A 24,457-nucleotide genomic window follows, 5' to 3' on the forward strand; every position below is an offset into this window, starting at 1 on the left:
AGCAAGAATGTAATTCCTTACCAATTACATTGACATCGATTTCTCCAGAAATTGACTTCACAGGATTTTCTAACGTGAGTGTGTAAATGCCTTTGTCTGTTCGTTCGCTTGGAGAAATGACAAGTTCGGCATAGGCTGATATGGTCTTCATTTTCACACGATCCCCCTCTTCAAGTACTTGATCTCCAAAAGTCCAGGTTGCTTTTGGTCTTGGATAGCCTGTGCTTGGGACCAGGATCTTGATGGGATTGGGAACTATGACTTCCAGACCATCTTTGAATGCACTTAAATCCATCGTTGGTTCAACTACCAAAAAGAAAAAAAATCAGTGAATTTCTAGTACCATAGTTATGTCCCTGGTACACCAAAGATCTGTGCTACCCCCAAATCTAAAAGGTAAAAGATCTACTTACCAAACGCATCATCAGCAGTGAGAGGACCGAGGATCTCAGATGGATCTGAAACACCAGCTGCATTTTCTGCAGACACTCTATATAAATATTTGTTCCCTTTTTGCAATCCAGTGACCTAGAATTACAAATTAGTATTTATTAGCATCATATCCATTTAAATTCTAAACCCACAAACATATATTATATATTAATATGTCATATTAATATGTTTATATGTATATATTATAAATAATATAATGCAAACTATCTTACCTTGTAAGTCAGTTCAGGGACAGGTTTCATATTGCAGCGAATCCAATTGTCTTTTCCCTCTTCACGTCTTTCAATTATGTAGCCCAGTATGGGGCTGCCTCCATCTTTCAGAGGAGGCTCCCAGGTGAGCTGAACTGATGACTGTGTCTGTTCTGAGGCATTTAGGTTCACAGGAGGACTTGGTCTCTCTAAAATGGCAGGAAGCAATACAATTGCATTGGATGGTAATTAAGACATGTACTGATCATAATGACCTCATCAAGATAAGTTTATGAACTATGTGGGCACAGTCTTGGCTTTTACAGTTTTATTCTAAAATTTTTTGATGCTCTACCTTTTATTAGATTAGAGTTATTTGAAATAATAGATTTAATTCGTGGCTTACATGCAATGTTTATTTCCTTTCTGTTGTTGTTAAATGACCTTACCTATTGGATCAGCAACTTTGACAAAGGGTGTGGCTGCACTTGGTTTCCCAACTCCGATTCGGTTCTGGGCTCTGACACGGAAACTATACTCCTGTCCTTCAACCACATCAGTGACAGTTGCTGACAGGTCTTCAGCTCTTACGGTCATGGCAGTGTCCCATCTGATAGAAGTCTTGTCTCTCAGCTCAATCACATAGTTTGTGATTTCAGCACCTCCATCGTACTCTGGTGGCTCCCATGTTAGTGAGACACCAAATCTATTCACATCGGTGATGGTGACATTCAAAGGAGGGCCTGGAACATCTGAATGTCGCCACAGAAGAAACACACGTGAATTTGGATTATGTTGTAGATAAACACAAAGCTAAGCTAGTTGGCAATCTACTTTAACACTTACCATATTTACTCCTCGCTTCTACAGGACTGTCCGTTTCTACGGGTTCTCCAGTGCCAACTCTGTTTCTTGCGCTCACACGGAACAGGTACTCCACTCCTCCTTTCTGTAGTCCAGTGACAGTGAACTCACAGCTGTCCGCTCGGTCAGTGACCAGAACCCAGGTCTTTCTCTTGATATCACGCCTTTCAACAACATAGCCTATGATTTTGCTCCCACCATCCGTTAGTGGTTCTTCCCAAGCGAGGCTCACTTCACCATCAAATGTTTCTGTCACTTCTAAGTTACGAACTGGCCCGGGAACATCTGCAATTTGCACATCACAGAATTTTTAGTGGTGCTATGTCGTTAAGCTTGTGCTGGGCTAATCAGGTTTGAGCGATTCGGTGGCTTACCAATAACTTGTAAATTGATGAAGCCCTCTGCTTTTCCATGCTTGTTCTGAAGCACGATTTTATACCTCCCCTTGTCGTCCTTCTTGGCTTCTGAGATTCTGAAAGAAGTCTGCTCAGCCGTAGTGTCAACGGTTTTTGTAGATAGAGGTTCGTTCTCTTTAAACCATTCAGCTTCTGCTTTGGGGTAGGCATCATAGGGTACCACCATTGTCAGAGGCTGGCCAGCATCAACGACGAGATCTTGATCAGCTGTCTTGATTTTAGGTGCAGCTAGTGACAGAGAGATCACACAAGCATGTTTGAGTTATATACTATAGTCATACTATGACATAGGGTTTTTTTTTTCTATACATTTGATAAACATCAGAACCACAATAATTTCATAGCAGTGCATTCTTTGGAGAGTTATAATAGTTTTGTTGTTGTTGTTATTGTTTTACTCCTAACTATTCGTGTTTGGAAACAGTGGTTTGGTGAAGATGGCATACCATCATTCACATCCGGTCTTAGTTAAAAATAATTGCAGAGGACCTAGAATATGGTGAAACAGGTTTTGCTTTTCTTGTTGAAATTATTTTATAAAATATGTTTTTGATAAATTCTGCATACTTAGTTCAGGATAAGTCAGACAGCTTTCTCTCATGTACAATGGGGCTTTTGGGGGAAACCTATGCAGGTTTCATATTTAAAAGAGCCACAGGAGTTGCCTATCAGTTGAGTGAGGGACTCTTCTAGGAAGTCATGAGCAGCTGCCCTATGCCAGGAATAACAGTGGTTTGACATGTAAAGATGCTGCTCACCACTTCCACTTTGTAGGTAGACAAAGTAGAATAGCTAACACGTGAGCACAGGTTCGAGCCATATGCTTTCACAAGGAGTGTTTTGTGGTAACTGTAAAATCTGCAATCTACAGAGGTTTGTGATATAGGGAGGACACCAGAAAGCAAAAGAAAGCAATTTACCTGCTAATTCAAGTTTAGCCCTGGCTTCTTTATCTTTGGCAATAAATCTGTATTCGCCCTGGTCACGTGGCTTAATATCACAAATCTGTAGCCTGTGTATCTTTCCTTCACTCATCATCTGGTGCTTGTCACCCTGGACAACGATCATGTTATTTCTAAGCCATTGGACCTCCACTTTATCTTTGTTGAGCTCAGCCAAGAAGATAACATCTGCACCAGGGGCTTCAAGAATGTCTTGAGGAGGCCTGATAATCTCAACTGGGATTTCTGGAGAGAAAATGTAAAAATAAAAACAGATATGTGTTTGTATTTTTATCAGCATTGTAAAAAAATGTCACTTCAGCTAGAATTATTCTTGAAGCCAATACTAACCTTCTACAAAAAGTCTAGCTCGGGACTTGCGGTCCTCTACACCACACGCGTATTCACACTCGTCCTCCAGCCTGCAGTCTTTTATGATGAGCCTGTGGATGCTCCCATCCTTCTCAAATTTGTATCTAAAGAAGAGATTGGATGAGTAGTTAGCTTGTAGCATGAGTATTAGGCAAATGTCTGATGTCAAAGTACACACAGAACAACAGAACGAGAGCAGACACTTTTTGCGTACTTTTTGCCTTCCTTGATTTCTCTTCCATTTCTGTACCATTTTACATTCGCTTTCTCTCTGGAGAGCTGGCAGGAGAAGACAGCGTCATCAAACTCTGTGACTGTCTGGTCTTCTAGGTGCTCCACGAATTCTGTTGGGGCTTCTATGATGAGCAGCTCTGCCACGGATTTATCTTGCCCAGCAGTGACGACGTATTCACCTTCATCTGGGAAGCCACAGTCCTTGATGATTAGAGAGTGCTTGTACTTATCAATTCGGTATGATATACGGTTGTCAAAAGCCACTTCTTCTCCATTTTTGGTCCACTTCAGTGTCACATTGAGACGATTCACCTTGCACCAGAATGTGACTGACTTCTTCTCCATTGTTTCAATATCTTTAAGAGGTTCAACAATCCTAAGATCTTCCTCTGTGGTGATCGAGAAAAACAAGGTTGAATTTAGTTGTCGGCATAATATAAATTGCTGGGGGAAAATTCTCTAGTGTCATGTACGTCACATACCTTCCACTATTAGATTGGCTGCACTTTTAACATTTTCACCTCTGTGATTGGTCAAAGACACATTAAAGTTGGCTTGGTCATCTAACCGTGCATCTCTGATTCTGAGGGTGTAGACCAGGTCTTTTTGGAGAATGATGTATTTTGAACTATCAAATATGGCTTCTTCATTTCTGAACCATTTAGCTTTGGCACCTTCAGTATTGACTTCGCAGTTGAAGACAACCTCTTGTTGTTCCTTCACCTTGGTGTCCTTAAGAGGAACTATGATCCTGAGTTTTTCTGTAAACAATCAAAAGACTTTGTAGTATGATGAGGGGTCAAAACTACAGATCTAAGCCTCCAGGGGAGCAAGGACAAACTTACCAATGACTGTCAGGTGAGCTGCCGCTCTGGCAGCCCCAACCATGACTACGTAAGTGCCCATGTCTTGTAATGTGGCATCCTTTACAACTAGGACTCTCTTTTTGCCATCAGCAATGATGTCATATTTATCTCCAGATTCAAGTGTCTGATCATCCCTCTTCCACTGAACTTCGAAGCTTTCCTTTGAGATAGTGCAGACAAACTCAGCCTTTTCTCCTTCAAGAATTTCAAGGTTTTGAGGCTTCGAGATGAATTCAGCAGCAAGTTCTGGAAAGAAAAAGTTGGAAGACAGTGAAAATATTGGCATTTGTATCTTAATACTACAAGACTGGATGAAAGAAAGAAAATGCCCTTCACAGAGATCTTCATACCGTGTACTTTGACTTTGCTGTCCGTTCGAGAACTTGGGAGTCGACAGTTGTAGCTGCCTGCATCCTCAAGCTGCGCATTCTGAATGATCAAGATTCTCTTCCTTCCATCAGTAAGTATTTCAAATCTCCCTGTTTCAATGATCTCCTCATCCCCTTTGTACCAAATCACTTCTGCCCCAGGCTTGGAGACTTCACACACCAGTTTGATAGTGTCTCCTTCACTAACTTCAAGGTTGGCAAGATTTTTTGTGAAAACAGCTTCTTCTTCTGCAGAAAAGAACCAAGATGCAGTCAGTAAAACTGGAAGTTGGGTTTCCTGACTAGTATGCTTAGTAAAAGAAAGTCTTCACATTCACCTAGGACTGTCAGCATGCCGGAAGTTCTTGCTGTCCTCACTTCACAAGAATATTCTGCTTCATCATTCAGTAGACATTTGTTGATGACAAGAATTCGTACTGCTCCCTTAGAAATGATGTCATACTTTTTGCCCTTTTTAATTTCAGCACCATCTTTAAACCACTGAACCTATATTTTAAGACAAATAGATTTCTGAAAATCAGTTTTCATGTTGTTCCTTTACATAGTATCCATGACATGAACTAGTATCCCAAGGGTCCTTTTAAAATCAATCATAAGACATTATAGTATATTTAAAAGAGGGCTATAAATATTATATGTATGTATAAAGTATGTCTAAAGGAAGATAGAAAAATATGAATAAAAATTTAAAAACCAAGAACAAAGTTGATCTACTGTGATACTCTTGCCAATTATGGAAAAACAAATGATGAGGTTATGCAAGTTTTGTGGCTAAGGGGCTTAAATATCACACAAACCATCTCCACTGATGTGAACAGAAAGTCTGTTTGGCAATAATAGTTTATGGCAACCAGAACTACTTAGCTGAGACATAGAATTACTACTATTTGACTTTTTTTTAATCTAAGAAAACATCAATTCCATGTGACTCAAGATAACAAATATATTTTTTAAAAAAGATTTATTTATTTATTTTATGTATATGAGTATACTATTGCTCTCTTCAGACACACCAGAAGAGGGCATCAGACCCCATTACAGATGGTTGTGAGCCACCATGTGGAGGCTGGGAATTGAACTCAGGGCCTCTGGAAGAGCAATCAGTGTTCTTAACTCTTGAGACATTTCTCCAGCACAATAATAAATATTTTGAGTCCAGAATTTATGAGACAGTAATGAGTGGCACTAAAGAGAACAATTATGTCAAGTCTGTCTTTAATAATAGCATAAATTTAATCTAAAATGGAAGTCAGAAAGGCTTAGCTAATTTCTTCTTTCCTTACATTTTGGTCAACAAAGCAAACTGATAATCAGACTTGTTAATATTAATTAACACTTATGTTGTTACAGACCTTCTCATTTTCTTTGGAAATTTCGCACTCAAACCGAGCAGTTTCTTTTTCTTTGACTTGGAGGTCTGTGAGTGGTCTTAAGAATTCCACATGAGGAGCTGTAAGAGAATGATGTTGGAATTCAAATGAGGCTCCTGCAAATTTATCCCAATATTTCTTTGGTATACAATAAGAAAAGGTGACTTTCTTTGTCTTTCTCCAAGACAGAGTTTCCTCTCTGTAGCCCTGGCTGTCCTGGAACTCACTCTGTAGACCAGGCTGGTTTTGAACTCAGAGACCTGACTGCCTGTGCCTCCTGGGTGCTAGGATCAAAGTCGTGTTCTGTTTGTGCTTGTCTTGATAAACTGCCACTGACTTTGAAACCCTTTGCAGCTTCCACTGGGAATAATGCTTTGCTCTTGTTCTCTTTGATTACATCTTACTCTGCTACCAACTTAGTTCTTTTAAATTGGGACCCATTTCAGTTCTTTTGAATGATTACAGAAGCAAATGCCTTCTTTGTTTTGGTACTATACCAGAGTTGAAGGATAATTCTTTGTCAAAGGGAACACTAGTAAGGAAAGACACATCATTGTAAACCCAATAGAATTCAAAGATAATAGTTTGAAGTATGTATAGCTACGAGGCACGAGTCTAATTGGAACCATGTATATCCAGCTTTTCATTTTTAACTCAGCTTTAAAGACTTCATATGCAAGTCAGGCATGTACTAGTGTGACAAACTCTGTTCTGCATAGAACACTGATTCAGCTTTTACATCTGTCGGTTCATGCATATCCAAGAAATCTGTCTGCCGCTGTACAGGATGGAGAAGCCACCTCCTTGCCCTTCCATCTTTCAGAGCTCCTTAAGAAGCCTTTCCAAGCCAACCCTTCTTGATCATGGAGGCTTTCAGACCAATGCTAGCTGGAAGGCTAGAAGATAAGCCACCACGGCTGAGCCTTCTCCAAGAGGAAGTAGACGACAAGGGGAAGAAACCCCAAGGGGCTACTCTACAGGATGATACAGTAGAGGCACCTAAGCATGGAAGGAGTGACAGTACAAGAAGCCAGAAGCACAGTCAAAGCCACTAGGTTTTAGTTGTCGACAGATGAGAAGCAACAGAATCAAACAAACACTGCACAAAAATGGACCACGAAAAAAATGTTTTCCTGGACAAAGGAAAAAGCAAAGCAAATTAGCTAGCTAGCAGTTGGCATACTGAGAGAAGGGGCATCTCTCCACTAGGGAAAGAAGCAATAGTAAAAAAACGACAGAGTTCTTCATTCAAAGAATCAGGACTCAAAGAGCCTGGGCTTACTCAGCTTCTCATCCATCCTTACTCTCAGTTCCATTATGTGATTGGTCGTTATCATAACCCAGTTGTTCTCAAGTATGTTCCCATTCAAACAACTTTTCATTCTTATTTTTTTTTTAGATATTTTCCGATCCTGAAACTTATCTTCCAAGTGGAATCAGGGTTCTGTACTTCTCCTTGTGACTCATTTTGTTTTCATCTCTAGCAGGATAGTCACACAGTGGGTGTAACCACATACAGACAAAGAGCAAAGAGCACAGCGGTGTAGTGAAAAGTGGTTGGTGTCTTTTCCAAGGCCAGACAGAGCACAAGGATGTTTGTAAAGAAATGTGTGAAGTATCAGGTTAGGTCAGCATCCATACTGTGAGTTGCCAAGAGGGGCATGCATTACATGTGTTGGTTGTTTTGGCTACAATGAGTTGCAAATGCCAAGTCCTGTGGAGGAATACTTACGAACAACATTCAGGTTACAGGAGGTCTTAAAATCTTTAGCATCACAAGTGTACGTTTTGATATCCTCTGGGGTACAACCATGAATAATGAGCTTCCTGACCCTGCCATCAGCAACGATTTCATACTTCTTGCTTTTGAGGATTTCTGTCCCATTTTTGAACCATTTCACTTTGGCATTTTCTCTGGATACTTCACACTCCAGTACTGCAGTGGCCTCCTCTTCGACCGTCTGGTCCTCAAGAGGCTTAGTGAACTCAACCGGGGGTTCTGAAAGAATCATACTTATTAGCTGTTTCCCTTCTCCAAGAGTTCCAGAACTTTCTCTGATTCCCTCTGGCATCTCCAGGGCTGCTTCTGTCTCGGTTTGCTTGTTTGTAAAGCTATTTTTCACTTAGATGTTTTCCTTCCACAATGTTTGTTTGTCATTGATTTATATATACAGAGGAAAATAAACCACTCTTCTATGTTTTTTGTTTGTTTGTTTGTTTGTTTGTTTGTTTGTTTCCCCTTTCCCTAGCTATCTTGGAAACCCACTATGTAGATCAGGCTGGTTTCAAACTTGTGGCAATCCTCTGCTGATTGCAGCTTACAAGAAAAATAAGATGAAGCATAAAGGATATAATGGCTAAAAATGATTCCTAACATGGACTGGTAATAATTATTTTAGCAGTTGTACTTAGAACTAGTAAAAAATACAATAATAAAACAGGGACAGAAAGAATATGTAAGTATAAAACCCATATTAGTTTTAATCCATCATTCCTTCCTTCCTCCCTCCCTCCCCCCCTCCCTTTTTCTTTCTTTTCTGAGAGAGTTTCTCTGTGTGGCCCTGGATGTCCTGGAACTCACTCTGTAGACCAGGCTGACCTTGAACTCACAGAGATCCACCTGCCTCTGCCTCCTGAGTGCTGAGTTTAAAGGCATGTACTACCACTGCTTATAGATTAAAAAAAAAAAAACCAACCTGCATTTTGTTATGCCAAAATGTAAAATTAGACTTTTAGAAACTTGATTTTAATAATCTGTGGTAGCCTCCCACAAAAACAACTAAGAGGTTGTGATTGTCTTCATTGTGGGTATTTAGGAATAAGTTTTCTAATTACCTTTCACAAAGAGATTGGCCTGAGTTTTGAAATCCTTTGCAGTTAGTTGGACTTCGCCAGCATCTTCTAGCTTCACATCCCTCAGGGTGAGCGTGTGAACTCTTCCTTCTGAACGTGTCACCACCTAGTTGTGTTTTAAAGGAGTGGAGGTAACATATAAATGAAATTTCCAGCCAGAATGACACACACATACCATATATATGTGTGTGTATGTATGTATGTGTGTGTATATATATATATATATATATAATTTATATACACATACATACATACACATATAATTTTTTTAAAGTGACTTCAGCCAATAGTATCAAAAGTTTTAGGTACATTTTAGCCTTTCTTAATTACCATTATATAAGTATGAGGTGATCTTTTACATTGAACTTGCACAGACCAATTTCTATTTGTATTTCTGATCTTGTGGAAAAATACATGTAATTATAAATATGTATGCACTTCTCTTTGGCTTTGGGGTTTGTGTGCAGAAAGAAAACATAGAAAAGCTAAAAGTAAAAGAAAAAAATGTCCACTGTAAGCTGAAAGTAGATTTTTTTTCTTTCTAAAAGTAAATTGTATGTTCTAAAGGGAAGGAATGATATAAATACAAGCTGAAACTCTCCCATTGATTTTAGCAATTGAATTTAATTTGCAAATGAATGTGGTCCATGATTAAAGTAATTTGTATAATTTCTGAAGTTTGTTGTCATGCTGAATCTTCCTATTTCCTGTGTTTGAGTGTTAGTTGGGAAAATCAGACCCCATTGGTTCTATTATGGTAGAATCATTCTTGAAGTAATGAGAAGATTGGTGTATATCTAGTTCTAGACGCTAAGAACCTCAAAAGCTCTGTCCTGTCATTGAGATTGGGTTTACACTGCTTAGAAGTGTCCATTAGAACACTTTAGAATTATGTCAGTTTTTCTGGTGAAATTATTTGTATTTATTTTGTTAGTAGTAGAAGAAAGAATCAGGAATACAGTTTCACTGAAAAGTATTTTCCTCAAACAAGACCATGGCACAGTAATTCATATTGTCCTTAATATTGAGAACCACTAACACAACTGCAAAGAATAATCAGCTAGGGCACAGTAGTAAAGACTTAGCCTAGTACACAGCTGCTGCTTATCTGACCACAGAGGGTCTGAATGGGGCATCTCAGAAATGTCTGACTTTGAATTTTGAACTTTGGCTTATAATTATTTAAAATAAACTTGTTTCTAACACATGCACAAGTATTTAATATCTATTAATGCATTGATTTGCCATCTGAATTAGTCTGAAACATATATGTTATATATTATAAATATGTATATAATATATATATATATATATACAATATACATATATTATATATATATAATATTCTCTGTCATTGAGTGTGTTGCCAAGAATATAGTAGGTTTTCAATAAATGGCTTAGGTAAAATATAGTCAGTTTAGTCAAATGAAAAGCAAACAAAAAAAGGAAATACAATAGATAGATAAAACAAATCAACAAAATGAATGCCAAATATTTTTGGTAGAATATGTAATAATATTATGAACAGTAATTCTTTAAAATATTAGTTTATAATGGGGAGTACTGGAGGAACACAGAAGGCATTACCAAGCTATTAAAATTACCAATAGCCACTGAGAATTTAGCAATTTTACTTGGCCAAAAGGGATAAAAACAAAAGTGAAAGAAAATTGTAGTTTATTTCTAAAATGCTGTCTTCCAGTACCCATGTCTGCATGCTGTTTTGTCTGTCTGTCTGTCTGTTGGTGGAGAGGTTAAAGATTTTACAGAGTATGGATATAAGGCCTGAATTAAACTGACAAGAACAAGTTTGTGCTTAACAGACTTAATTTAAACAAAATCTATAAAATGAATAAGTGAACATGTAACTTTACATTTGTTCCCAAATTCCTTTTGAAAAGAGACATTTAAAGGGTACAAGAACAAGTTCCTAAAAGGATTCCTATTCTGGGAGATACAAGGCCGGATTAACATTCCTTAAGTACAGGGACTCTGAGCAGCACTCAGATCCTGTGGCCCCACCCATTCTAACTCTAGGCAAGAATTTAATGATAATAGATTTTCCCTCTGGGTAAATCAAATGCAAGATTTTCAGGAATCTACTTTTAAGTCTACTTTAGTAGAGTTTTTGCATTAGAATGAAGAGTCACCTTCCTTTGCTTTTCTAATAAAGAATTCCTAGTTTGACTCCCAAATAAGAAAGTAACTATACTAGACTGGTTAGGAAAAAAATGTATATATTAAAACAAGAAACTTGAGATAAACCCAGTCCTGGTTTGGTATTTAAAGACTTTGTTGTGTGGCTCCTGCTATAGTTGGAAAGTTCTGCTGCCTTTCCTAGTCAACCACAGAAACTAAAGGTCATGGCCCTTACCTACCACACGACTCACAGAGCCATGACTTCTTTAATAGAATGCTTTTTTTGCTTTTTTTTTTTTTTTTTTTTTTGGTTTTTCGAGGTTTCTCTGTGTAGCCCTGGCTGTCCTGGAACTCACTTTGTAGACCAGGCTGGCCTCGAACTCAGAAATCCGCCTGCCTCTTCCTCCCCAAGTGCTGGGATCCACTGCCCTGCATAGAATGCTAATTTTTTAAAACCTGTTTTCAAACATCTACATGTCTTCTAGTACAAACATCTAATGTCTTCTAGTACTCCAGCTTCTTTGTGAGACTAAATCCCCTTCTGTTGATTTCTGGCTCTGAGCCCTTAAAATCGGATTTGTATGGAAGTTTTACATATGATCAGTATTATTTCTAGAGTGTTGAGCAATGTGAAAGCCACAGAACAAGGAAATGCCCAGTATTTTTCTTTGTTCTATTTTAAGAATTCGAAATGTACAGCGAATTACATGCAAGCTAATTTGGGTTATCACCTCTATTGTACAGGGTTTGCATAAGTTTAATTTCCTGATCCAGACAGAACCCTAGAGGTACATACATAGGTCAGTCACTTGTAGGCAAACTGTAGTCAATTTTAGGCAAATTGTATTTGGGTCTATCTGAAAAAATGGCTCAGCTGTCACTTTGGGGTTGAATATTGAGCATCAGGAATGTTAGTAAAAGCTGAAGTAGTTTACTGAAACTTCTCACGAGTTTATTCATTTACACATAGGGTTCCGGCACCCTTCTTTCTCCCCTGTCCCGCCAGCTGCACTTTAAATAGTCCCCTTGCATTCCAGAATTTTCACAGCCCAAAGCACTTGAGTGTTAAAAATAGCCTTGCAGAAATGCTAGAAGAGAAAATCTGGTCAGAACTTATCTCTCCGGCTCTATCAGTTGCCTGAAATGGAGTTCCAGTCTCCTCTTAGTCTGCTTATATGCAGAACAGTAGATAGCATGGAAAGAGTCAGAAAAGTTAATGAGCAGCCCCATTGCCAAGAGCCCAGTTAGAAAGCCCCTTTGCTCCAGGTTATGTTTTCAGCCCTCCCACAAGCTAGCCTTCATGGCTACTGAATAAAAGAGGCTATCTGCCTCTTTTATTCCTGTCTCAGAAAAACTACAACCTGATCTTTTAAAAACTATTGTCTCTAATTTATTAAAAACAAAAAAAAACCAAAAAACAAAAACAAAACAAAAAACAAAAACAAAAACAAAAAAACCCAAAAAACAAAAAACATCTATCATTAGGTTAAACCTAACATAAAATTGAAAACTCCACCTTACAGTTTCAGCAGAAATCAAGTTAGAGGAAGGAAAGAATGTGAAGACTGTGAAGGGAACATTAGAAAGAACAAAGCAAAGGGCAGTGAAAGCAACAGTACAGGAAAGTCAGAACACCGGCGGGCGCCTGCTTTACCTTATCGTTAGGCTCCAGCTTCTTCCCTTTGAGGTACCATTCCACTGGGATATCCTCATAGGAGAGCTCGCAGTCAAAGGTGGCCGTTTCCCCTGCGGTCACTGTAACATCCTTTAGGGGCCTCAGCAGACCGATTACCCGTGCTTTTCGAGAGGAAACAAAATGTCTTGTGTTACTCATTCTGGAATTCCCCAAGGATAAATAGATTTAGTTCTTCATTTCCATGGTTGTTTTCTTCAAGAAGGAAAGAGCCACAAGACTGGCTGCGGCTTTAACGTCCATGTATGCGTGGCCCCGTGGTGCTGAGAAGGGGAGAGCTGATAGCCAAAGAGCTGGTATTTGTAGGAGCCCCTTCTTCAGATATACAAGGTCAGCAAGAAATCTGCGCTGCATCTGTCTCTCTGCCAGGCGTCAAGTTCCTCTTGCTACATAAGGTATGTGACCTCCAAAATAACTAAGGCTCTGATTGGGAGAGGCAAGGGGTCCTTGGCCCCACAGCCTGTCCATGTCCATCAACCACTTTGCACCTTCCAAAAATGGGAGCCTAACTTTTCTGCCTCTCTTCAAAAATGCCCACACTGCAAAGGTCTTCTCCATGGGGCTACAGTTGGAGAGGCAGAGTGAAATGGTGTTTTAGAATCTTTAATTCTCAATCTTTATTGCACATTTGTATATTTCAAAGGATTGCTAGAGAGGGAAAACCAGACTCACTTAATTTGTTGCTTTTGTTCAAATGACAAAGTCACCAAAAATATCAAGACTGCAACATCTGAAGGACTTTTATATCAGGAGGTCAAAAAGCAAATACGAGAAAGCCGATTTTTGTACATGAGTAGCATTTTCTAATCCCAATTAATTTCACACGTATTCATTTTTTAATGGAAATCTGGAGTTAAATTTTATCACAAACACATAATACTCACGTTTAACTCGGAGGTGGGCACTAGATTTGACATTGGCAGCTTGGAAATCTACACCTCCAGTCTGGTCTAGGCGGCAGTTGTGTAAGATAAGGACGTGGATCTTGCCTTCTTCTTTAATTTCACATTCCTGTGCCAAAGACAAGAAAGATATTTCACAGTGAGTAATGTTGAGACCTTTCCCCCTGACATAGGTATAGAATACAATTTATAAAAGGATGGCACAAATAAATGATGATACACACAATTTTATGCATGAAATATAGCTACTGGATACTGTCAGGAAAACTTCTTTTAGCTATGTAATTAACTAGAAACATTATAGAATTCTTATACTGTGCTGGATACAAATCAATATAAAGGTGACCTTCCAAGTCCATTCATAGATCCCAACATCTCCCTTTTGCTACAGGTCCCACATAGAACCCGATAGCATGTTTTAAATGCCCTGCGTGCACTCTGACTTTTCGCCTGTTCTTTTCCATCTCACACCATCCCTCTTAAGTGCTGACAGGTTCAGAAATAGCCGTACAGGTGTTTGGAGCAGTGCCTCTCCCTTGAGTTTCCAGTTGGCATGGATATCATCTTCAGAGATCTCGGTTTCAAAGCGGGCCGTCTCGGTCTCCATCACCTCCACGCTGTACAGGGGTCGCACCAGTTTAATTTCCCGATCTGGAAAAATGAAGGGTCATCATGTGTCATTAGTCTCTGGCAGAAATGACTCCCATGGCATCTAGGAGGAGACTCATGGAAATTTCCTCACCTTCAATGTCCAGCTTCCCAGAGGTCTGGTCTGTCCCACAGTCACAGGTATATTGGCCGATATCTGATTTCAAGGCCTTCTTCAGGATCAGCATACGCTTCTTGCCGTCAGCCTTGATAACAACGTTTTTAGACGGCTTAATTTCCTTCCCGTCCTTAAACCATTTCACGGGTGCGTCTGCTTTGCTGATTTCACACTGAAGGATCACTTCATCTTTCTCCACGCCTGTGTAATCTTGAAGCTTTCCCGTGAAGTATGGGTCTCCCTCTGCAGGTAAAGAGTAAGTGGAGAACTGTCATACGCCAGAAGAGGTGGGGATCTCTGAGAAGGTTTGTTGGTATCTCAGAGAGTTCCAAGTATGCTTTAAAATGGTACCAAAAACACCAAACTGTTCATTTGTTATCTTCAGTTTCTAAACATTGGAAAGAGACTCACTGGACAGGACTTAACATGATTAGACTCATCTGCAGAATGTTTGGACTTTAAAAAAATTACCAATAACTCATGCAGTTGAGCGTCTATGCGTGCTCCTTTGTAATTTGTCCAATATTCCAAGTTCTTATCCATTCTTATTAGGTCTTTAAGCTTCAGGTATGGATTATTTCCTTTTATCAACAGTTTGCCATTAGCGTGTCTATAGCTTGCCATATGTATGTATAGTTTGCCATGACTCACTCACATACACTCTCTCTCTCTCTCTCTCTCTCTCTCTCTATATATATATATATATATATATATATATATATATATATATATATACACACACATACACACACACACACACATATATATGTGTGTATATATATANACACACACACACACACATATATATGTGTGTATATATATATGTGTGTGTGTCATAAATGGATTTTCTTATAGAAAGGATCAAGGAGAATAATAAGACTATATTCTTTTTGCCTCTCTCTGTAGAAATTTGAAATTCTTCTACTACTCTGAGATCATTCTGGTAAAGGAAGGAGAAAGTATTTAAGCATACTTATTTTACATGACAAGCCAGTTTTAATCTGAGTTTTGCAATTTTGTGGGCCTAAGAGATCGTGCCTTCACCCAAACATTCTGTCAAGACTGACGGCCTGCGCCGCATCTTAAAGATCAAGAAGGCAGAGCACCTCGTTTGTCTGTAGCCTTGGTAAATGTATTTCAGAAACGCACTTGACAGCGCGTGTGGTGGTTTCTCAGGCATACTTTTGTGCAGTGTCACCCTCAAAAGACTATTTCACATCACGCACACCCCACCCTTTTCTGTTGAATTCAGAATGCGTTTCAGTTTTAAGAAATGCCTACCCAGCACAGTGAGCTTAGCCTCTGAACTTATCCCCATGGCCTCCACTCTAATTTGGGAGGTGTCGTCAATAGACAGGTCTTTGAATGTGATGGAGTGCGTTTTCCCTTCATCGTGCATGGAGACCCGCTTGCTGGTGTGCAGGCGCTGGTCGTTCTTGAACCAGCTCACTGGGATGTTGTCATGGGACAGCTCCACAGTAAACACGGCATTTTCCCTTTCTTTGGCTGTCACATCCTTGAGTGGGGTCAGGAATTTGAGACGGATTCCTGTCAAAGAAAAGCCAACTCATTATTTCCATCTCTTATCAGAGGAATATAAAATTAAATGGAAAAACATTATTCTATAGGCAGCCTATATAACAATGACGATGACATCAAGACAACAACAATGACGACAAACTACCTTCAATGATCAGTTTGCCACTTGTGCGTTTATCTTCAGCCTCAAACATGTATTTGGCCTCATCTTCAAAAGCTGCTGACTTGATCACCAATGAATGCCTGGTGCCATCCTTGATGAGCTCAAATCTGTCATCACCAGTGATTTCCTGGGTTCCTTTCAGCCAGCGGAATGTTTTGGGCTCCCTGGATACTTCACACTCAAACTTAGCCTCATCTTTCTCAAAGACTTTGACGTCACTCAGAGGGGTGATGAAAATGAGCGGCAGTTCTGAAAGAGAAGCCAGAGCAGACTACATCAGAGCATGCTCGCCTTCACCCTCATCAACTCCCGGTCTTAGCACGGAACTTTGCATAGAAAATACTAGAAGGTGCCTCCATGTATGGTGTACCTTTCACTTTCAGGTTGGCTGCTGATTTAGCATTGGCAGCCTGGAAGGATATCTCCCCAGTCATGTCCAGCTGACAGTTATACAGAACCAAGACATGTTTCTTCCCATCTTCAATGATTTCGCAGTCCTATGAAGAGAGAACATGCACGGAATTTACACATATGGGACCTCCTGCAAGCCACCAAGGAATTGTACTTTTGGGAGAGAGGGACCTGGAAAACAATCAACACCCTCCTATCTGATCCGCTCATCTGTGCTGACTTACAGGAGAAGCAGTCAAAGGTTCTCCCTTTAACTTCCACTGGCCATGCACATCAGGTTCAGACAGTTCAATTTCAAAGCGGGCAGTTTCACCCACAAACACTTCCACGCCGTACAGGGGTTTCTCCACTTTTATGAGTCGAGCTGGAAGCAAACACAGTTTTGTGAGGGGGACCGAGTCACATACATTGCAGTCTCTGAGATGGAAAGTTTCACATTTGGGGGTAACTCACCCTCAACAGTGACGTTGGCCTTGGTGGTGTCTGTACCGCAGTCGCACACATATTCCCCTTTGTCTTTGAGCTCTGCCTTCTTGATCTTTAAGATGCGGCGCAGGCCGTCAGTCTTGACAGAATGTTTGGGTGAAGGCACGATCTCTTCCCCGTCTTTGAACCATTTGACTGGAACATCTTTGCTCACTTCACACTTAAGAATGATCTCATCCTTCTCCACGCCAGTCTTGTCGTGTAGTTTCACGGTGAAGTAGGGATCGGCCTCTGCCAGAGACACCCATCATATCATCAGAGAACATGTGGGCACTGAAGACAATCAAATAATCTAGGGCTGGGCATAGAGAATTGCTACCCGTTTGTTCAGAAGCTGGTCCCACTTACCCAAGACTTTCAGATTGGCTGTAGAGCTGAGGTTCTTCACTTGAGCTTTGATCTGTGAGATATCATCCAGTGTGGTCTCCCTTATCTCCAGCTTATAAGTCTTTCCCTCAGAAGACATGAGCACTGTCCTGGTTGTGTGTAGCTTAACATCATTTTTGAACCAGACCACGTGCATTTTTTCGTGAGAGAGCTCACAGACAAAAGTTGCTGTTTGGCCTTCTTTTACTGTTTGATCTTCCAGTGGTGATATGAACTTCAGTCTTATGCCTACAGGACAAGCAAGTAATGCATTCAGGAATGCAGGTCACCTACACAAAGAGCCTACTCTACTATGTAGGGATAAATGTGACACACAAGTCCTTTAGCTGTTTGAGATGAGATTATTCTTTATTTTAAAAGCTAAATGTTTTGTTTGGGAGGTGTGTTTTAGTGTGTGTGTGTGTATGTGTGTGTGTGTGTGTGGTCTATAACACTGAGAAAGTAATAGTGAACATTTGTCACTACTACTTGGCATCTTCTCTTAATTAATCAGGAAATAAAAGTAGGATACGGACACACTGAACAGAGCATTCAGAGCTCATCAATGGACTGTTACCTGTCACAAATAATTGTGCTGACGTCTTCTTGCCCTCCACCTCTGCAGTATAGACTCCTTCATCGTCAAACTGAGAGTCATTGATAACAAGAATGTGTTTCTTTCCATCAGCAATAATATCAAATTTGTCAGATGCCTTGATTATATCAGGCCCTTTAGACCATATGACATTTGCCTCTCTGGTAAGGACACATTCAAACCGAGCCTGTCTCTTCTCTGGGACAGTCACATCCTTCAGGGGTACAGCAAAGTCAAGCTCAATTTCTGAAAACAAAAAGTTAAAAAAAAGTTTCAGATGCAGAGGGAGAAAATGGGGGGGGGTAGTATGAGCCCACTTGGAGGGTTTTAAAATACCAGACCTTTGACTGTCAGAATGGCAGTTGTGATTGCATTGCAAGCCTGGTAGAGGACTTCGCCAGCTTGGTCCAGTTTCACTTTGTGCAAAGTTAAGAAGCGCTTCCCACCTTCAGCTTTGATTTCACAAGTCTGCAAGCAACAAAATGGCCACGTTCGTGACTATTTGCATAACACGAGTTTCCCTAGAGAATATTTCTGATTTCACAATATACTAAGAAACATATATGCAAAGCTTGGACATTAGAATAGTTCACCAAATTCTACCCAAGTTGTCCACAAAGAATGCAGTAAATAATTCCCCTCTTTTGAGAGCTTAGAAATCCACATACACTGTTGTTAAGTGAAGCCTGTATATCAAACTAAAAGGAGCGATTTTACGATTTTACGATTTTACGTGACTGGTAACTTCAAATGGGAGGCACTCACAGGCGAGGGCCGCAGCAGCTCTCCCTTCAGCTTCCACTCCCCAGGAATGTCTTCCTCTGAGATTTCTGCATCAAAGCTGGCACTTTCCTTCTCATAAATGGTGACATCTTCTATCGGCTTAAGCAGCTCAACTTCGCGCTCTGTATCAGAGACAAAGCAACACAATGCTTTAGAAGATTTAGCCACACGCCACATTTTTAAATTAAGAATCTCATGATGTGTCTATTATGTTTTGATCAAATCCATCCCCTCCAATTCTTGTCTTAACCACTCCTTTTGCCTCCCAACATCCCGTTTTAAAAGACAGACAGAACTACTGAGTCTGCCTAGTGCTACCTCTGTGTGCCTGGGTGTAGGTTCATCTACTATTTCATTTTTGTATTTTTGGCGTGTTATTTTGCTTTACGCACACATAAAATTGATCTCAAAGAGCAACATGTAAGATTCATATACCTCCAAGTGTCAGCTTTGCTGGGTATCTTTTCCCTTCAATTTCCACTGCATACTCATCAATATCTTCTGGCATAGCATTCTTAACCTTGAGAAAGAGGTGGTTTCCCTCTTTCAGTATCTCAGTCTTGTCGTTTGGTTCCAAGGGGATCTCATCATAGCCTTTGAACCACTTAATGTTTGGCGTGTCCTTGGCTATGTCACAGGTGAAAACAGCTGTTCCCTTGGGCTTCACATGCTGATCTCGGATAGGCTTCACAAGCCATTCTCTAATGATTTCTGTTGGAGACAAAGTGAGAGTGGAATGAGTCCTTCAGGAGATTTCAAAAATAAGAAAAATTCATAAAACTGGATGCAATTCTTATATGCTATACTGATAATCCTCCTTTAAGACAAGGTATCAATGAGACTTCTGGTCTTCAGACATTGAGAATCAGTTCTATTTGCTTAGCATAAAAAGAACAATTTCCTAGCTACATATATATATATATGTATTATATGTACATATGTCTATTTGTGTATATATATATATATATATATATATATGTTTGTTTGTATATGTGCATATATATGTACATATAGGTGTTATATATATATGTATATATACATAGTAAGTTAGTTCTTGTATATAAAGTATACATATACATATGTGTATGTGTATATGTATGTATGTGTGTATATATACATATACATATTCTGTAGTATATCTATTAAATGTAGGTCTCACTTTGTTGCCTATACTGGTCTCAGGTTCATCTGCTCAAGCAACCCTCTCCCCTCTGCTCCACATGTACTTACCTACTACTTTTACACAGGAAGAACATTCCAGGTTGTTGGCATTTTCCACAGTCACGGTGTATGTTCCAGCATCAGTGTCATCTGCATCGTTGATGGTCAGGGCCCGCATCAGGCCAATGACACCAGGCACAATCCTGCCAGGTTTCTCCACCACGATTTTACCATCCTTCCTCCAGACCACATCGCGTTCTTTGTTCAACTCACAGCTCAAGTACAACGGCTGCCCCTTGACCACCGTGACTTCCTCCTCCAGCGTCTTCACAAAGCGCACAGGAAGTTCTGTGGAGAATTTAATCAGATTTAGAGTTTTCAATAAATGTGCTACTGAGGTCTCTTTTGTAAAGCTGAATATAGCTCATGTGCAGAACTGAAAGTTACCTTCTACGATGAGCTTAGCAGTGGAGGTCTTCTCTTTATTTCCCAAGCGTAGCACACAGGTGTATTCACCAGCATCAGACAGCTGAACGTCGATAATGTGCAGCTTCCTGTCTTTGCCGTCTGCAATAAATCTGTGCTTTGGGCTCTCACGGATGTTGCTGCCATCCTTCATCCAGGTTGTAATGGCAGTGGATGGGGAGACCAAACATTCGAAGATGGCAGAAGAGCCCACAGACTCTGCCTCTGTCAAAACGATGTCTTTGATTTCTTTCACGAATTTCAGTGGCACAGCCTTGAGTTGGTAAGTGAACGGAGCTTCGTCTGGAGGTTTCTCTCCGCCGCTTCCTGGCCTGAGCTTTTTCCTTTCAGCTTCTATTGGTGAAGGAGTCTTTTTGGCTACACCTAATTCAGAGCAAAGTGAAGAGTTAACTGGGCATCTCTGTAGGCATCACAAAGTCTATGTGAAGTGATGAGACAGGAACAGAGAAATAAAAACTTGTCAGTTGTGCTGGAGAGGCAGCTCAGCAGTGAAGAGCACTGGCTGCAATTCCAGAGGTCCTGAGTTCAAATCCCAGCAACCACATGGTGGCTCACAACCATCTTTAATGGGCTCTGATACCTTCTTCTGGTGTGTTTGAAGAGAGCAAAGTGTACTATACTCACATAAAATAAATAAATTAAAAAAAACCAACTTATCAATTGGCTAGAAATAATGGGCACATTTCATTTTCTCAACTTTCAGTTCTGTGTATAAAATATCCAGATTAATGTACAACAAACATTATATATAATATATGTGTATGTTTATATATGTATGTATATATATCAATAAAAAATCAAGATATGAATTCAGCATGGTAAAATTTGTTCTTTTTATAATATCTACTTGAATAATACTAGTAGAATAGAATTTGAAAACATTTCCCCTTGAGTGAAAAGTCTTGGGATTCTCGAGGCAAAATGCTAGGTTTGAGGGACATGAAACTCACCTTTGATGGGACCTTTTGGCTTGGCAGCCTCATCCTTAGGTTTGGCTTCTGAAATTAAAAAGATTGGCATTTGTGCAATTTTCATACTTATCAGTATGATTGATTCCTTATCTGGGATGAGTCATGTTCTTGGTTATAAATATTAATATATAAATAGAAACCAGTTTCTTTTATGGAAAATAAATTAAATTATATTAAAGAGTTCAAACATCAGTAGTGAGTATTTTAAGTTTGGGCCTAGTTTCATTAAATATATTCACAAAATTGTGATACCATCAGTATTTATATAATCTTAATATTCAGTAGTTTTTAGTGTCACTACAAGACACAAGGGTATGATTTGTCCCATGGAATCCTTGTTTATGTTTCATGAAAGTTTGTCTCCTAGAATTCCATCACCACAAAACACCCATTAATTAATCTCAAAGGAATATATAAGAAATGCCTTGTGGGACTACAGAGCAGAATTAAAACAAAATATGTATCTGCTGGGTGACTTATTAGGTGGAGTATATCAGATGAAGAAGATGTAAGAGTTTAACCACGCAGCCCAGGATTTGACAGGATGCTCGAACTTTAATCCAGTGTGAAGACATCCATACAAGTTAGCAAAAATAGAACTGCAGGTTCCATACCTGCTTTCTTCCCAACCACAGGCGCTGTCACGGGGGCAGCGATGGGAGTGGGCGCCGGCTCGATGGGTGGAGCTTTCATGGTTTTCACCTCTGTGGAGAGAAGATGCCCACTGTATTAAGGCAGCCACTTGGCACCTCCTAGGATAACTATGTTTGGTGGCCTATTGGTCTTTCATGATGTAATACTGAGATCTCCAAAAACCTAGTTTTTCTAAGAGTGCTAATAAGCATATTGAGATATCAGAAATCACTTGACGCACAATGATTTTCATGTTGTTTAATGTACATCACTTTAATCTAAAATAATCTTTTTTTTTTCATTTGCTACATGTCATTTATGTGGATCTTGAAGAACATTCACCTCGGGAGTAAGCTTGTTTACCTGGCTCAGGCTTTGGCTTTGGTTCAGGTCCAGGGAGAGGTATTGCCGGCTTAATTTCAGGAACTAAAATAATTCACAGAAATAATCAGGTTATAGCAGTACTTTGTAAATTTTTCACAAAGTCAGAACTATAACTAAGCAAATTTAATATACACAAGGATATTAGTATTTATACATATATGGCTATCAATATATATTTATATACATATATGGTTATCAATAAAATATTAAATATAGCAAAACTGGATTGGATTGAAGTTGCTATTCATCTCATTACTCATGCCTAGTAACCTATTTAACATGTATGCTATTATTATCAAATTGCACAGGAAGGTGAGGAAGACAGAATGCCTGTAGTGCCTGGTCAGGATATCAGGATAACGATACTGGGATGCTCTGTGGATGTACTCTTAGAGACAACCAGGAACGTGTCGGGAGAATCATACCTTTGGCCGGTTCTGGAACTTTCCTTTCCTTTGGTGTAGGCTCTGGAGGAGCTTCAACTTCAACGGCTTTTGGAGGTGGCTGTGGCTCTTTAAGGAAAGAAGGTCATTGTCTAGCGTTAATTCAGAGAGCAGGTTACCTGAAAACTTGCATTGAAATGCTCATAGAATTCTCAAAAATTCTAGTGATTGCTCTAGTGAAGTCTAGTCATATTTTATAGACTGACTTCTACTTTTTCCCATGACTGTACTTCCGTTTATTTTATTTTTTTTCATTCTTTCATCTACTTGGTTCCAACTTCTGATATCTCTTCCCTTCTAAACTAGATCTACCATAGTCTTAGTAATCACTCCCTTTGACAGTAGGCAAATGGTAGATGTCAATCCACTTGAGAATTCCCAGATTTAGGAAGCATTGCTCTAATTCTCTCATGAATTTATTCCATAGATGATTCCAGGCATTCCCATGGAGAGAACTTATATAAAGCAAAGCAATAAATAATAATAATAACATCATTATTATTTATTGAGAAATTCATGAATGGATCTGGAAGTTAATAATACTGATAACAGATGCTATACTTGTCCCTAACTAGCCAAAAGACCAAGAAGTGTTTGCATTTGGGAAGTACTGTAAAATACCGAAACATAAAGCAGACAATGGAACATATAATACAGACAGATGAAATATGAAGCTATATTGATATTGAACTTCAATTATGTTTACAAAATAAACCTTTTGTTAATTGTCCACTTTGATGAAAGAGAATTTCATAAATTGCTATTTATGGAAATGATTCCTACCTTCCGGTTTTTTAGCTTTTTCTACTTTTTTAGGTTCTACTTTAGGTTCTTCTTCTTCGGGTTTCTTTCTTAGAACTTAAAAGACAAAAAAGGTTTATATGTAAACCAAGATGAAGATGTTGAATAAGCTTAATGAACACAGATGGTGGGTGAGCAAGAACAATGAAAGGCATGCAGCTAGCACAGTGGGAGATTAGCATCTACATGAGAAATGCCTTCATTTCCCACAACCCAATAAACATTTGTTATGTTAATTCATATCAGACCTAGAAATACTCTATCTTTCTCTAGATTCTATGCCCAGAGACAACTGTGGGGCAAAACTGATACAAATAAAAAAATTAAATAGCAACAAATTCTAATTAAACAATTTATTGAAAACTACTTGAATTAAAGGTAGTTTAAGTGCAGAAATCAGAATGAAGCTTAGAGATCCATAACTGTATATGGAAGAGGGTTAGAATTTTATTTTTGTGAGTATTTTGCATCTAATTTTTTCATATTTAGTAGGAAAGATGTTTAGTTTTATAAAAAGTATTATTGGTTGTGGTGATCTTGTGTTATACTGAAATTGAATATATTTAGGTTTAAGTAGTTGTGTATACAGTATTTTAAAAGTTGAGTATATTTTATTTCACAATTTGGTTATAAAAAATGACACCCAGGGTCATTGTTGTTAGAATATTATCAGTTTAGTTGTATATGTTAACATTATCAATTTCAAAATACTATGAATGCTCACAAAATATCTACCTTCTCTCTGAAAAGATTAAGAAATGATAACCTTTAATTTTTAGTGGAACT

At 39.1% G+C, this 24,457-nt stretch overlaps 1 protein-coding gene across 46 annotated transcripts in view; it reads right to left on the reverse strand.

The window, feature by feature from the left end:
* Ttn (titin) overlaps positions 1-24,457 on the reverse strand; it is a 271,446-nt gene that overhangs the window by 90,537 nt on the left and 156,452 nt on the right. For 45 of the 46 annotated variants that reach the window (XM_029473164.1, XM_029473037.1, XM_029473035.1 and 42 more), the window contains 37 exons: positions 23,654-23,728; positions 22,853-22,939; positions 22,407-22,469; positions 22,025-22,114; positions 21,390-21,437; positions 20,401-20,802; positions 20,023-20,301; positions 19,228-19,503; positions 18,775-18,914; positions 18,351-18,477; positions 17,992-18,255; positions 17,397-17,663; positions 17,016-17,279; positions 16,787-16,926; positions 16,522-16,648; positions 16,134-16,400; positions 15,731-15,997; positions 14,426-14,692; positions 14,195-14,334; positions 13,666-13,792; positions 12,743-12,885; positions 8,932-9,055; positions 7,829-8,095; positions 6,079-6,176; positions 5,044-5,212; positions 4,688-4,954; positions 4,317-4,583; positions 3,954-4,232; positions 3,452-3,860; positions 3,217-3,341; positions 2,845-3,111; positions 1,883-2,152; positions 1,491-1,793; positions 1,094-1,396; positions 666-853; positions 414-528; positions 22-306 (listed from right to left, as the gene is read on the reverse strand). In XM_029473164.1, coding sequence (XP_029329024.1) covers positions 22-306; positions 414-528; positions 666-853; positions 1,094-1,396; positions 1,491-1,793; positions 1,883-2,152; positions 2,845-3,111; positions 3,217-3,341; positions 3,452-3,860; positions 3,954-4,232; positions 4,317-4,583; positions 4,688-4,954; positions 5,044-5,212; positions 6,079-6,176; positions 7,829-8,095; positions 8,932-9,055; positions 12,743-12,885; positions 13,666-13,792; positions 14,195-14,334; positions 14,426-14,692; positions 15,731-15,997; positions 16,134-16,400; positions 16,522-16,648; positions 16,787-16,926; positions 17,016-17,279; positions 17,397-17,663; positions 17,992-18,255; positions 18,351-18,477; positions 18,775-18,914; positions 19,228-19,503; positions 20,023-20,301; positions 20,401-20,802; positions 21,390-21,437; positions 22,025-22,114; positions 22,407-22,469; positions 22,853-22,939; positions 23,654-23,728 — 7,596 coding nt within the window. The remainder of the gene's footprint in view (positions 1-21; positions 307-413; positions 529-665; positions 854-1,093; positions 1,397-1,490; positions 1,794-1,882; positions 2,153-2,844; positions 3,112-3,216; positions 3,342-3,451; positions 3,861-3,953; positions 4,233-4,316; positions 4,584-4,687; positions 4,955-5,043; positions 5,213-6,078; positions 6,177-7,828; positions 8,096-8,931; positions 9,056-12,742; positions 12,886-13,665; positions 13,793-14,194; positions 14,335-14,425; positions 14,693-15,730; positions 15,998-16,133; positions 16,401-16,521; positions 16,649-16,786; positions 16,927-17,015; positions 17,280-17,396; positions 17,664-17,991; positions 18,256-18,350; positions 18,478-18,774; positions 18,915-19,227; positions 19,504-20,022; positions 20,302-20,400; positions 20,803-21,389; positions 21,438-22,024; positions 22,115-22,406; positions 22,470-22,852; positions 22,940-23,653; positions 23,729-24,457) is intronic. The other variant, XM_029473044.1, reaches the window with a different exon arrangement.

The sequence above is a fragment of the Mus caroli genome, chromosome 2, assembly GCF_900094665.2.
Source record: "Mus caroli chromosome 2, CAROLI_EIJ_v1.1, whole genome shotgun sequence".
Classification (NCBI taxonomy): Eukaryota; Metazoa; Chordata; class Mammalia; order Rodentia; family Muridae; genus Mus; species Mus caroli.